We start from the raw sequence: 15,984 nt of genomic DNA on the forward strand, positions 1-15,984 counted from the left end.
CCCCTCCCCTCCGGGAAAATGTGCTGCGGGCGCCCATGTCCTTACATGACTCTCCACCAGCCATCATTATCGTTACCTATCTTCCGGCGTCAGTCGATATCTGTTTTTATCCCTTTGCATTCAAACCTTGGCAATTATCGTCACCAGCATCCCTGCACATTGTCTATATCCGGGATCCCCCTACTTTACTGCGTCCTCGTTTCCTTGCAGGATCCTGGTGAAGTTCATCAAACATTAAACGATTATCCATTGTCATCTTCTCGCGCTCATTTCCTTCGTGATGTTTTTATGAAGTTAGCAACGTTTATGAGACGTGACAAGTGCGTTTCCCTTATTCCATCATTTGTATTATTATGACCCCTCTAGAGGTGGATTTTTCTTCATCGTCGCATTAATCATGTATAGATACTGTTTTGTTTTCCTATTCCTTTCATGCTTATAACGTCTAATGACTGTGCCAACACATTTAAATGGTTCAACATTCGGCAAAAAACTGACCTGTGATGCATTGTTATTACTCTGAAGTTTTCCCTTCTTGCACACCCTGAGGTGTTCCATCGGCTTGAGGTCATTTCAAAATACAGGCTGCATAACTTCCTCTCTTAGCTTTAATGAATCCAAAGTCTCATCCATCATTTACTTTAATCATCCTCAAAAATTCCGCCATGTTCTAGAGCAGGGGTCCCCAAATCAGGGGTTGAGACCCCATGTGGGGTCGGAATGCTCATTACGTGGGATCATAGACAGGTCATGTGGTCGGTGTGGTCGTTGAGGCAGAGCCGTATATAGAGTATATACGGCTCTGCGTTGAGGTACCCCCATGGAATGGATGTACAAAATAATGAGAGAGAGAGAGAGAGAGAGAGAGAGAGAGAGAGAGAGAGAGAGAGAGAGAGAGAGAATTAACTGGCTATTAAAAAGTACTGGATCATATATGGACATGAAATAAATTGGTCAGAACACACGCACACAAGGAAAATCTTTGTACAGAAAATAACGAGGTATCATGTTAAATTCAATGTTTGGTAGAGTAACAGTTACCAGCAGTCTCACTGAAAAAAACAAAAACAAATGAAAATTAATAATTGTTTTAAGTATGTATATATATATATATATATATATATATATATATATATATTATATATAATATATATATATATATTGGCTTATTGGGGGTCGCACTGAACAGGTGAAAGTGCTTAATGGGGCCGTACTAAGAAAAGACTGGGAACCCCTGTCCTAGAGCGTCTAGTAGGTAGTGGAGCACCTCATTGCACAAACCGGAGTTCACCTCCTGACTTACAGCGTTTTTCATCAACCACTATCCTTGACAATGTTTTTACATAAAAGTCTGTCGTGGTGATAGACACTTTCAGGGATGTCGTTTTGCTTATCGTCTTTCGAAAAATATGCAAGGCACACCACTTAAAGCCTTTGCACGTTTTCAAGTTCCTCGCTGAACGAGTGGTTTTCGCGGTAGGTGGTCCGAAGTTCGAATCCCGGCTCGGCCAACGCGGAATCAGAGGAATTTATTTCTGGTGATAGAAATTCATTTCTCGACATAGTGTGCTTCGGATCCCACAATAAGCTGTAGGTCCTGTTGCTAGGTGACCAATTAGTTCCTAGCCACGTAAAAATATCTAATCCTTCGGGCCACCCCTAGGAGAGCTGTTAATCAGCTCAGTGGTCTGGTAAAACTAAGATATACTTAACTTTTCACGTGTTTCAAAACGTGGAATCGACTTGACTCATTTCATAGCATTGCTGCGCAATACGTCCTAAAGATTAAAATCTAATCATCTCAGCACCTCACCCTCTCCGCCGTTTTCCAATAACGTGCTCATCTCTTAATTACTTCATTTCTATTCACAATTACTCTCGAGAATACCCTCAAGGCTCCTGGGAATAATGTTATGCCACGCCAATTTCCACATTCCCCGAGGCTGGCTTTCGTGGGTGGAATTATTTCCTCGTTTCTGTTCTCCGGGTTACGCGTTATTTTGCATATATAATTATTATAAATAAATATAATAATATATATATATATAATAATATATATATATATATATATATATATATATATATATATATATATATATATATATATATCACCTCAGATCTTTTCCTTCAATAGGTAGTGCTCCAAAAGATGTTAGCCCTCCAGTTGTAAGCTGTTGTTAATGGGATGAGGCTGCTAGCCCCATGACCTCTTCCACCTTGGTTTTCACCTATGGCAATATACCAGGTACAAGAAACCCATTTCACTGCTTGGGTCAATAGCAGTACATTTGAATTTAACGGCAAAATTTATGATAGTTTGCACATTCAGGAATCAACCCTTGGTCTTCTCGCAAGCAAGTTGATCACAGCCAGTACAGGACTAGTTATTTATTTTAAGGCAGCAGTTTTAAAGTTTTTTTGATGGTCAAAACAAAGTTTTGAAAGCGTTCGACCATGCGTAGTGTTCTCCAAAACCCATCGGTTTTCTATATGTTGGCCATCTCAGCTTGGTGGCAATTGATAGTTTTGGATATACTACCACATTTTTTGGTGTTTATTTTGGCCTGGTTGCAGAATTCTTTCATATCTTTCCTAATCATTTCCTCTAAGATATCGGTTGGTTATCAATTACTTGTCAAAAACTGTTTGACATGTTCCAGTTCTGCATGGATAGTATTCCAGGCACCACAGTGAGAGAAACCTTTCATTGTATAGGCAGTAGTGTCAAATTTCTTATTGTCAGTCCGGACACTGCACATGAATTAAGGTCGTCAACATTGAAGTTATGTGAGGGCTGGTGTGGTCTAATATGTTACTTTTTCTCATCGAGAGTGTCAAGGAAAGGAAGGGTTTTGTCTTGTTGGTCTCATTTGCTAAGTTGAGACCCGAATTTAGTTTTCAGAGTGTGGCAAGCTTTTCAGTTCTTCAGCTGTTTCGTTGTGAATGAAGATGTCATTGTTTCTTACATAGATTCTTGGTTCCTATTAGATGCTGGAGGTCTCTTGTCTTTCGCACATAGGTAATAAGATCATTACTAGCACAAATTCAAATGCAGTTTGCCCTAATGATAGGAAGCAGTTACCTTTAAGAGAATTATCACCCATGGAGTACAACCAAAGGTACCATAAAGGGTATCTCTGAGCCTGCTATTGTACCTTACCTTGTAACCACCTTTTTTATAAGGAGCAGCAGCGACCCTCAAGAGAGCCAAGGAAGCGACCATGGAACAATAGACCCACAAGACAAAATTTACTCTAGATGACCCAAAGGTATCATTCTCCCCTTCAGCAGAAGAATATTCCATTGTAAGCCGTCGTGACTCAAATTCGTTAAGAAAGTCGAGTTTCTTTATTGATTTTCATACTGAACGCTTATTTGTAGTTTAAATTCTACCATTGTTTATTTAGGCTGTACTGACTGCAAGTAAAGCAGTGCAGTTTCTTTGTAGATTTGGTATTGTGGTGATAGCCAAGAGTTAACAGCTGAAATAGTTGTCATTAAAAGAATATTCAGTATACTTTTAAGAGACACACACACACACACACACACACACACACATATATATATATATATATATAATATAAATATATATATATATAATATAGTATATATCTATATCTATATCTGTGTGTGTGTGTTCCGCGATATATGTTGAAAACATTTTTTTATAATCTATGCTTTATGCAAGACTCTTGTTACCTTTTTATTTTTCTTTCTCTTTTACTATTAATGCTGAGAGAGAGAGAGAGAGAGAGAGAGAGAGAGAGAGAGAATGTATAAAGGTATGTAGTTTGTATTGCTGAAGTATATAAACTTAATGCGTCATCCGAGCAATAATTTCTCAATTGAAGCTTGAAACGGATTCATGTTTTATTAAAAATATGCCAAAGGCGGCATCGCCTGAAGACGGAATCTAGCACCCTTTAGTATGCTGCCACCTACGCGCGCAGAGTAGCCTAAATTATTGGCAATATTAAATTCGTGCCTTTGGTGATTGCGTGCCTTATCGAGTGAGTGACTCTGAGTATCACCAGTATCGAAAAACATCATCACAAATTGCGAAGTGTGACGAAAAGACCTTGTGAGTAAAAGTGATCCCGTGACGTCAGCTGTAATTCCAGTTGAGGGGAATTCTGAAATGGAAAGGTCTATGAATTTGAGATTTAGCGTCTGTGAATTTATTACCAAGCGATTCTGATGTGTATATATATATATATATATATATATATATATAGAATATATATAAGTTTTTCATATATATATACTATGTATATTTGTATAAATTTGATATATATATATGCACATATATATATATATGGGTGGGACTGATGATTTATTTACTTGTTTGTTGTTTAAGATTAAGCTGGCTTTATGCCAGCACGGGCTCTTGCTCAAAAGCAGCCCGTAGAAATTTATTTACAGACAAACTGGGTTGACATAGACAAGTGCGGACGGATAAGTAGTGCAGTCTCGCACCGAACAGCGAACAGAAATGACTCTGAGACAGTAAATTTGTGTTTTCTTACAGACATACATTTAGATATATTAAGGCGTATAAATTATGGAATTACATGTGTTATACATCGGCGGAAAGGCCGCGGAACGCTCTATCGGAGGGAAGTAAGAACAACGCGACTTGATGATTGGGTTCGATGAAAATAAGGAAAAAGCGTTGTCCTTACACTGGTCTTGTGATTCTTAACACATATTTTTAATAAAGCTGCTATCTCCATGCTCTTCTCCACACTAGCTGGTAGAGAAATGCCTGTCACTCACTGCAGTCAACTGGCCACCAGAACAATAGTGCAACATAGGTCTGACAGGACCGTCCCAAGTCTTTCAGTAACAGAAACCAAACTTTCTTTTGAACCGCGACGGACAAGGAATAAAAATGAGATGTGACTGATAGCTGACTTTGATGGAGGGTTACATAACTGTTTCATAACGAACTTGGTGCGTACACACACACACACACACCTTAGTACCAGTTGAAATCTGTACTATTCTTACCCTATCAATGCATCTATTATCTGTTTCATCGTGTTAATTTTAATTTCTAAATTAAATTAATAACTTCAGGTTTTCACTGTAATATCAGGTTTATCAAGTTTTAACTTGGTCGAAAATAATGAATGAAGCCGATTGTAACCGAAGAGTGTTATTGTTAACTTTATTCTGAGACACTATAGCTGGTTCACTTAAGGTAGATTCTTGGAAGAGCCCTATTCTTACGAGACGTTTGCTTGGCGGCCGCTGATTGGCTGGTACCGGGAGGTAGGCAGCTCCCAGCCAATCAGAGGCCGCCAAACTAACGTCTCGTAGGCATAGGGCTCATCCAAGAATCTACCTTAAGTGAATCAGTTATAGTACATTTAGTTAGTTATACCTGTCCTTCCAAAGCGGTATGAAACTTATTATTATTATTATTTTTTTTTTTTTTTACCGTCCCGTGCCGATTTCTTTTAAGCTTGCATTATTTACTCATATCTTATTTTCATAACTTAAAGAACATTATGGTCACTCGTACCCTCTAATACCCTTGCAAAATGAGCCTTTTACGATGGTTTACATAGTAAAAAGAGTCGTTTTCTTTGAGTGTACATAGTAGCCAATGTAAAGAAAACGCATTTTCTCCGAATGGTAAACAATAATATTAGTGGTCAACAGTTGATTCTCAAGGTAGTGCAACTGCCAGTTAGGATCTTTCGATGTAGCATGAACCTGAACCTCATGGAAACCCTTAGTAACTAGCATAACCGTAGAAAAAATAAACTCTGGCTTTATAGTCACATTCGAAAACTTGTGTTTTTTTATACACTAAAATTGATCGAGTCTAAACTGCCTGTCACGTAGCAAAAGGACAGATAACCCAGTTGTTACAGCGTGAAGGCAACATTGCTTCTTCAAGTTCCCTGTTAATAAAGATTTGATGCAGTGTTAAGAGGGTCCATTATTATTATTGTTGTTGTTGTTGTTGTTGTTGTTCATAAAAATCTTATACGTATGAGTATCTTATATGTATACGTATTTGCTCTTTACCACGATCCAAATATCAATAATTCTGTAGATGCCTGTCTCTTGGAGAGGATTAGTATGGCTTAGAAACAGCATTCAAAATCTTCATTCGTTATTTGAGGAGACTGATGCAATGCACAGTGAGTGGCTAAATTCAAATTTCACAGATCAACATGGCCAGTTTGCTCTTGAGCTCCGTGTATCCTCCGATTTTGTCCCGCTAATTGAGGAACACACCCTCATTTCTGGTGATAGATTAGACCCCATATTCACAGATGTTCCAGCCATTGTCAAGTCCGAGGTATGTGAACATATGGGCACTTTTAATCACTGCGCCATTGAGATGGACATATCTGTCAACCAGTACATTCCTAATTCTACCAATGGAAAAGCGGTCTAGCTAAAATCCAGAGCCAATTAGGATCGTATTATTGAAGCTTGTCAGGCACTTAATATTTCAGATGATATATTAGATCCTGATCCCAAGAAGAAGGCAAATGAAATGATGGTGGCTATTTTAATAAGATAATGTCCATAGAAAAGTCATAAAATTAAGGACATGGTTTGATGATACACGTAGACGAGCCTACCATGACGAACAGACCTAATTCAGCGCATGGGGACGAAATCGTTCAAATGAAAATTACTCCATTTTTGTTGAGTCTCGTCATGCTGCGAATAGAACTACCATAAAGCCGAGAAATATTACAATATTCTTTGAAGAGGAAACTTGAAGGAATTACTCTTCCTCATCTGTGAACGGCCAAATTGTACATCTCTCGTGAGTCAAAGTCACCATCCATTTCACCACTAATAGATGATGGTAGATTGGTTACTGGCTCTAGGGAAAATGCTGAACTGCGTCATCGGGGTTTTGAAGCTAAGCAATCGGTTGAGGATGTCCCTCTCCCTGATACTAGTTGCTGTGGACGGCTATTTAGTGAACAAAGAACTCTTTTTGTCCGGAGTTACACAGGGTAGTGTTCTTGGTCCACTGTTATTTTTATTGGCCTGGAAAACAAAATTGCTCAGTATGCCGATGATACAACACTTGTGGGTGTAGTAAAGTTTCTACATATGAGAAATGAAGCTGCTTTCAACCTCAGTTGGGACATGGACCGGTCAGGGAATTGTGTAGTCGATGGGGTACGAGGCTGAACTCTAGTAAAACTAAAACGCTATTGATTAACAGATCTCGTACAGATTTCCCACCCCATCCTACCCCTTAGGTGGATGGAACTGTGAATGAGTCTGAAGCTTTAACTATTCTAGGTGTAACTTTTGACTCGCATCTCACTTTTGAGAAACATCTAATAAATGTTTTAGCAAATGCCGCTCGAAAGTTAAGCATTGTTCGCAAGGCCTCATAATATTTATAACGGTGATAAAATCAGTGCAACCTGTTTTAGGTCGTTTGTGCTTCCTTTACTAGAATACTGTTCTCCGGTGTGGATGTCTGCTTCTGCCAGAGATTTATCTCTTTTAGATAGAGCAGTTCGTGGTGATAGTTTTATGCCCTAATAGCAGATATGACTTGGACCATCGATGGATGGTCTCTTGTTTGTCACTTTTTTATAAGTTGCATTTCAACAGAGATCTTTCACATTGACAGTTGATCCATGATTTGCCCTTACCTGCCGAGAGCAACCAATTTCGATGAATAGAGTACCAGTATGCGTAAAATGTACCTCACTGTCGAACTTCTCAGTTTCAGAGGTCCTTTATTCCTCAAACTGTTGGACTGTGGAACAACCACCCTGAGGATGTCTTGCAACTAGAACTTCATAAGTTCAAGTGAAGATGCAATGCATTACTACCCTACCCTAATACTATTCTCCTTATTTAATACATTTTTATCTATTTACTATTTTATTGTTTTTTTTCTTCTTTTTAATAAGTTGGATTTTTTTTATGTATTTCCCATTACCTCCTCTTACCTCTTCCTAATGAACACCATAATCTTTGGAAACATGATTTCAAATTAATGGCTCCTTTTGGCTTGTTCTGTATGAATAGGTTTCGTCTTCTGAATAATAATAATAATGATAATAATAATATTAAAAATAGCATGATTCACTAAAACGGTGAAGGAATCCACAGTGGCCTAAGTGTCAATATATAATAGAAATATACGTACAAACGAGAGCTTTCGAGAACCTGCTGGATTTCTCCACCATTATTATCATCATTTTTCTGCAAACTTCTTCAGACGGTAATGTAAAAAAATGTAAAAGAACCGAGTAAGTGAGTAACATTGGATTTATGACTTGCCATTAACAAACGTTGACTAAATTTATTGATGATGTACCATCGAGAATTTATTGATGGACCATCGACATTTTCAACAAGATATAATCTTGGCTTCTGGTCATGTTTAGAAAATATCTGTAATGTTTAAATGTTTTGATTTTATGTTCTCTTGTTTTAGATTTATTTATCTTTTCCGTTCCTCGGAAAGATTATATAATAATGTATCTTATGTGTAACTGGTTAACTGAAGCTTTTGAGGTCGTTTGTAACTTCTGTGTAAGACTGAAAAGGCGTTCTGTTTTGTTCCTTTTAAAAGGAATGTGCTTTGCTTTATTTATTTATCTTTTCATCTTTACTTCTTTCAAATAGAATAAACTTGTCATTTGTATTGAGGTACTCATTTACATATATAGATGATTTTCTAACCGATGTGCGCCCCGTATTCACCAGCAAATCCAGGTGGAAAGCTTTTATATCCGAGGACTGGGGAATCGTGACTTTGAATGCAAGTCGGGTTAAATGAGTGTTGACCTGGATAGTGGCGTGTTGGAACACTTGTTTAGAAGACAGACTCCTTTTTTAATCCCTTTTATTTTAGTTCTTTCTTTATGATGGTCCGCTTAAATCAGATCTACTTCACTTGTAGGAGGGCCCTCGTTGTCTGCAACAGCAGTTTGAATTAGACTCGATTTATAGAAGCGGATGTGTTTGGAAGAAATGGGTTCACTCTGTTGTTGACCAATCTTTTCACGAATGCTGCCAGTGCATGTTTATATAAGGCCATTGTCATCGAATAATAATAGTAATGATAACTATAAATACCACCCAGTCGAATTGAAGGACTGATAGACGAAAAAAATATATATAATAACATAAGGATACTACTGGCCGCTGGTCGGATTCAGACTCCAAAATACCAGCCTAGCAGCCTTCTAAGAGAAAGTGATAATAATGATAGGGATTCCCTGTTAAGTGACGCCAGTCCAAATTTCTCTCTCTCTCTCTCTCTCTCTCTCTCTCTTCTCTCTCTCTCTCTCTCTCTCTCTCTCTGGGGAGACGAAGGTGTTCATATCAGCCTGCGTTGCAAAGTCTCCACATGCCTGCAGGTACAATAGATAAACTTTTAGTATTTACTCATAAACACACACAACATTTATATATATATATATATATATATATATATATATATATATATATTATATACATACACATACATACATATATATATATATATATATATATATATACACACACATACACACATATAAAATATATAATATATATACATACATACATTGATACATACATACATCCATACAAATATAAAACGAGAATATGAGAAAATTATCCTACCAGCCAACGTTGCAATGTCTCCAGGTGTCTGTACAGAGGTACAGTGGGTATTTTCGTATTTGCAGATATAGTCACCATCGTCGCATCCATCGCTGTCCTTGTCAGCGGCTCTGGGGATGGAACCCACGTGGTGTCGGCCGTCCGCGGCCTCCGGTTCTTCCAGATCCTCCGGATGGTCCGTATGGACAGAAGGGGAGGCACGTGGAAACTTCTGGGTTCCGTCGTTTACGCCCACAGACAGGTAAGGAGGGCGGCGGTGGTTTTTCTTAGAATGCTCTCTCTCTCTCTCTCTCTCTCTCTCTCTCTCTCTCTCTCTCTCTCTCTCTCTCTCTCAGGTAAGGACAGCGCTTTCCTTAGTGAAATTTTTGGTCAGTTCTCTCTCTCTCTCTCTCTCTCTCTCTCTCTCTCTCTCTCAGGTAAGGGTAGTGCATTCCTTAATTAAGTTTTTGGTCAGTTCTCTCTCTCTCTCTCTCTCTCTCTCTCTCTCTCTCTCTCTCTCTCTCTCTCTCAGGTAAGGGCAATGCATTCCTTAATTAAATTTTTGGTCAGTTCTCTCTCTCTCTCTCTTTCTCTCTCTCTCTCTCTCTCAGGTTAGGATAGTGCATTCCTTAGTGTAATATTTGGTCAGTTCTCTCTCTCTCTCTCTCTCTCTCTCTCTCTCTCTCTCTCTCTCTCTCTCAGGTAAGGACAGTGCTTTCCTTAGTGAAATTTTTGGTCAGTTCTCTCTCTCTCTCTCTCTCTCTCTCTCTCTCTCTCTCTCTCTCTCTCTCTCTCTCTCTCTCAGGTAAGGGTAGTGCATTCCTTAATTAAATTTTTGGTCAGTTCTCTCTCTCTCTCTCTCTCTCTCTCTCTCTCTCTCTCTCTCTCTCTCTCTCTCTCTCTCTCACACACACACACACACACACACAGCAGGTAAGGACGGTGCTTTCCTTAATTAGATTTGAGGTCAGTTCTCTCTCTCTCTCTCTCTCTCTCTCTCTCTCTCTCTCTCTCTCTCTCTCTCTCAGGTAAGGATAGTGCATTCCTTAGTGTAATATTTGGTCAGCTCTCTCTCTCTCTCTCTCTCGTCTCTCTCTCTCTCTCTCTCTCTCTCTCTCAGGTAAGGATAGTGCATTCCTTAGTGTAATATTTGGTCAGCTCTCTCTCTCTCTCTCTCTCTCTCAAAGACCACAGTTAGAATTTAATTTTGAAGTTATGAAAAGAATATGTGCTGTAGTAACACATAATGATAAGTTTTTTCCCATAAATTACATTAAATATTTATTATGACCTATGATTTGTTAATTCATTTAGCCTGAGACTTTGATGTTTATTGCCGTGTACGATATTTTATTTTAGTTTAATATATATATATATATTATCATATTAATTATATTATATATATAATATATATAGATATATATAATTATATATATAGATATATAAATTACATATATTTATTTATTATGACCTATGATTTAATTCATTTAGCCTGAGACTTATGTATTTATGCCATGTCGATATTTTATTTTGTTTTATATATATATATATTATATATATATTATTATATATATATATATATATATATATATATATATATATATATATATAATATATATATACATATATTATTATATATATATATATATATATATATATATTATATATATATTGCATTTTTTTCATTTCCTTGTTTTCATATCGTCTCACAACCATTTTTTTCTATTTTAGACTCAAGTATTAAACATTAATTATGTCCTTTTAAAATAAGAAGGGATCATGTTGCACGTGTTCTTAACTTTGTCATTTTAAAACAAGTCTGATCGATAAACTGTAGTACTTCGTAACGGAATTTATCTGAAAGAATGAAAGAATGTTATACTACAACCCGGTCGCATATTCCCGAACTGTAACAGAGTACCAAATCATCCATGAAAAAGCGGGACGCCACATCTTAAAATCTAACTATAGAATTTTCTTGAAAATAATCTCATTATGTTTCCCACACCCAAATTGCTCAGTACTTGCTTGTTGCCCCAATCTAACTCAACTTAACCTAACCTATGGTCATGGCAAAAAAAAAACAAAGCTGGGTTGTTTCAGTACATCTCGGGAATTTGCAGCCGGTCATGTATATTACCGGTTTGTAACTGAACATTTGTGCTATTGTAGCAAAACTATTGTAAAATCAATGAACTGGATATAATTATAGGAAATATTCATACAAACCAGAATGTTTGGTAAATGCTGAAACCTAACCAAACATGTATTTTAATCGGCGAAATAACTTCAGTTATCAAGCATGATGACGTTTATGCAAATTCATCAGTTATTATGCATTATTCTGATTTGTTCATATTCTCCCCATCAAATGTCATTCGGGTTCGACGTGGAAGAGGTTTTGTTTTCATTCCGTCGCTCTCTCGTAATTCCCCAGCAAGATCCTCTCCCGCCTGGAACATTTAATCCTTTTATGGAAAGAAGATCCTGCAAGGCCTTTAGAGAAAGTCTGGTTTCATTTCGAAACTTTTATTTTCTCGGAGGATTGTTTGTGCAGGCATCTGTCTGTATGAGTGTGTGAGCGATAAAAGGGAGAGGGAAAGAAAGAGAAAGACTTGATAGGATCATGGCTGATGTTCTGTTATAATCTCTTTTCGCAGGAACTACTCACAACCGTGTACATAGGATTTCTTGGGTTGATCTTCTCTTCTTTCCTTATCTACCTCGTTGAAAAAGACAACAATGAAAACTTCAAGCATTTTCCGGATGCCCTCTGGTGGGGCGTTGTAAGTATTCTTCTCGTTTTCTGTTATAGGCATCAAGTTTATATATATCATATATACAATTTTATATATATATATATAGAGATATATATCTAATATTATAATTGATAATATATATATATATATATATAATATATATATATACACACACATACATATATATATTCATATATATATATATATATATAATATATATATATATATATATATGTACATATACATATACAATATACATATCTATATATATATATATATAATATATATATATATATGATATATATATATTATATAGATATTATATGATACATATACATATACATATATATATTCATATACATATATATATTCATATATATATATATACTATATATATATACATATATATATATATATATATATATATATATATATATATATATATATAGAGGCTAAAGAACCTTTTTCACGTTTGTAACTTATTCAGGTTTTGGTTTGCAGGTGTTTTACCTTGTCACTAAAAGTATTTTTGCCTCCTCAATATAATATTAGCTGAAAATGTTTATTAGATCATTCATTCAAAACACGTTTTACTAGAAAGAAATAAACAGAACGATATGCTTCTGCCATTTACATATATGATCCATTCAATGTAAATCTTCTTATAACTTCTCTGATCATTCTACGCTTCCCCCTCAGACCTGAATAGCCTCGTATGTAAAATGAAACATTTAAAGTATTACTATCACTTTAAAACTTAGCTAGCTTTTTTTTTTGTATTCTTTGTCATTTTCTGATGGTCTGAAGATTGAAGATTGCAAAAGCTAAGGTTGCAGTATGTGATTTGTCTTGTTGAGAATGTGATAAATATGAAAGAGGAAAGAAGCGTAAACAGAAAAAACGAACACTATGAAAGAGTGAAAGTATATAGTATGACAACTTAGTATATAAAATTACGGTGTTTTAATTATCCTCGTGAGTCCATCAGAGTACTTCAGTAGTAAGTGTCCTAGACTTGATTGAGTGAACTAAGGGTCATAGTCTGTCTGTCACGTTAGGAGCCTTGAAATGCTAAGAAATTCTACATGTTCTATTGAATCAAAAGTGAATCAGTTTCCTCTGCAGGCCTTTGGTCTGGGAGTGAATTATCCAACATCCCCAAAACAAACTCAATTTAGTAAAGTACAGATTACTTGTAAGTGTTTAAACAGGTAGATGCATTTGATGGCATTTTCCGTACATTTTTTTTATCACTATTTTTCTTACATGTCAGTGCTTCATAGGAGCAGTTCTTTTCGTTCAAAATACTTTTTTGTCTTAAAGGCAATATTTTCTTTAGATATGAAATATATTTGATTTTATTGTCATTGTAATTTCCTCCTGTTGGCATAGGCTATTTGTATATTTAACAGTTTTCTCCAGTATTTTAGTTTATGAAGTTGTTGATGTTATTGTATTTATGACTACTCGTAGTGCTTCTGTCACAAGTACGAAATATATAACTGGATTGAAAAGTCTCAAATATGAGCTTCAGTTATCATGAAAAGGCAGGTTTATTATAAAGTATAAAAATCAACCTCTCAGTTCAGCATGAAGCATAACTTTGCTACAAAAATACTATATTGGGTATATATACTTTCGTGAATTCTTATCTTACTGTCTCCTACTAAGTCAAAAGTCATGATTCTGATGCCGTATTGTTGCCAGGGATAAAGGTGTCGAGTCTCCGACTGATTGTGACAAATAGATCCTGGACTGAATGCTGTATTTTGAAACAATAAAACTAGCTTTTGCTGTATGCGCCAAAGCCTTCTTCAGCCGTTCAGAATATAGTTGGTCGTTATTGAGGCTTTGGAAGACCTGTAGCAGGTAGTAATGCCATTGCCTGCGTTATCAACGAACCGAGCTTCTCTGCTTAACTTTTCATAATAAAAAAACAGTGGCGGATGTAAGGGGGTTGTCCACCTGGTCACGTGTCTCCCCCCCCCCCCCCCGTGAATATGAAATAGAGCATTGTTTTCTTTCAATAAATCATTATCAGTAGCATCATTATCAGTAGCAAACATTTGCTTAGTTAATGATTATTTCAACAAGAACAACTATTACTACTACTGTGTGTACTTATATGTTTGCATACATATATAAATATTGATATATATTTACCATTTAAATTTTATATATATATATATATGATAATCCAAATTTCCTCGCCAACCCCCCCTTACCCTTCTTGAAAGATTTCTAGATCCGCCACTGTGAGCAAGTGTTATGAACTTCTTGCTCCGGAATGTAAAACTGTTCTCTGGCCTTATGCAGGCCTCTTCTATGAAATGTGATTTTATGAAATGAGATTCCATGAAATGAGATGGGCAACGCAGTTTACATAAGGATCTGAGCCACAGACCTTTAGGGCTTTGACGGCCATGGTAACAGTTAATGTACAAAACAATTAGATTTCCTTTGATTAGGATAATCTTTACTTTTGTCATTCGGATGCGCTTGGAATGTAATTCCGCCCTTATTGCTTTAATAACATCAGTGTCTTTTTTTTATTGCGTAGATACTTGAATGCATTCGTACCAAGAATACATTTTCATAGAATTCTTAAGATTGTCCGCTGAGTATTGTAATGAGAGTAGAATTGGAGAACTAGTATTAGCAGTTCAAAAAAGGCTTCGTACTGAAATGAGAATATCTACTAAAAGAACCTTAGCAGTTACGAGTCTGAAAGTGCGGTTACGTCGACTCCTACAGCTGTGTCATTGAAGGTTTTGTGAATTAACTGCTGCCTAGTTCAAGCCAGTTGCCTCTTTGCCTATCATATATAATGTTAATTGTGGATCTAAATGAGTTCTTTCGCTGTATAGAATAGTGTTTCAAAGATTTGTATTGCTGTTTTGATTTCCCTTTCAGATTACGCTGTGTACTGTAGGGTACGGTGATGCTGTACCAAACACTTGGGGTGGCAAGATGATCGCATCGGGCTGCGCACTTCTCGGTATTTCCTTCTTCGCCCTGCCAGCTGTAAGCTTTCTTGCTTTCTTTTTATTTTTTTAAGTAACCTTTATAAAGATTTTTTCAAGTTGCATTTATAAAGTGCGTTGTTTGTGTGTTATACTCTACAGAAATGATCCAAGATATTTCATGCCACTTTGTCTCATTCCACAAAAGGTTTGACATTTTCATCTGGTGATCAACATTATCCACTTCATCTCTTTAGAGTACCCGTAACGCTCTCGTTTCGTGCTTTTATGCATTTTAGGTACATTCAGTGTTATGATACTTTTAACTTAAAATGTGTTCCATCGGTTTTAGTAAGAGTGAACATTGTAATGAATGCTCCTCTGCACACTCGAAGTTGGTACCTAATACTGCAACACTGAAAGATTACGGAAGATCTGCAGAACACAGTTTTGTCATGATGTCGGTGAAATGTTTCAGTAGCAAGATAAGAGGATGAAATTGTCTTTTATACAATTAAGCGATAAGTAAATTTTTTCTCATGAGAGCTCTTTAAGAGCACGAGTATTCAAGATAGCATTGTATCTCTTTTAGACCTTTGAACTTTAAGTCCCTACCATTGGCCAGACGACTGATTTACTGTTGAATTGAAAGGGAGCGTAAGACC

General features: G+C 36.4%; 1 protein-coding gene across 1 annotated transcript in view; it reads left to right on the forward strand.

Moving 5' to 3' along the window:
* The window catches only part of LOC135216422 (potassium voltage-gated channel subfamily KQT member 1-like), a 691,013-nt gene that overhangs the window by 497,948 nt on the left and 177,081 nt on the right, over positions 1 to 15,984 (forward strand). Inside the window, exons 5-7 of the mRNA XM_064251767.1 lie at positions 9,684 to 9,859; positions 12,258 to 12,383; positions 15,270 to 15,380. Of these exons, the coding sequence (XP_064107837.1) occupies positions 9,684 to 9,859; positions 12,258 to 12,383; positions 15,270 to 15,380 (413 nt within the window). The remainder of the gene's footprint in view (positions 1 to 9,683; positions 9,860 to 12,257; positions 12,384 to 15,269; positions 15,381 to 15,984) is intronic.

Source organism: Macrobrachium nipponense, chromosome 6 (genome assembly GCF_015104395.2).
Source record: "Macrobrachium nipponense isolate FS-2020 chromosome 6, ASM1510439v2, whole genome shotgun sequence".
In the NCBI taxonomy this organism is placed as follows: domain Eukaryota; kingdom Metazoa; phylum Arthropoda; class Malacostraca; order Decapoda; family Palaemonidae; genus Macrobrachium; species Macrobrachium nipponense.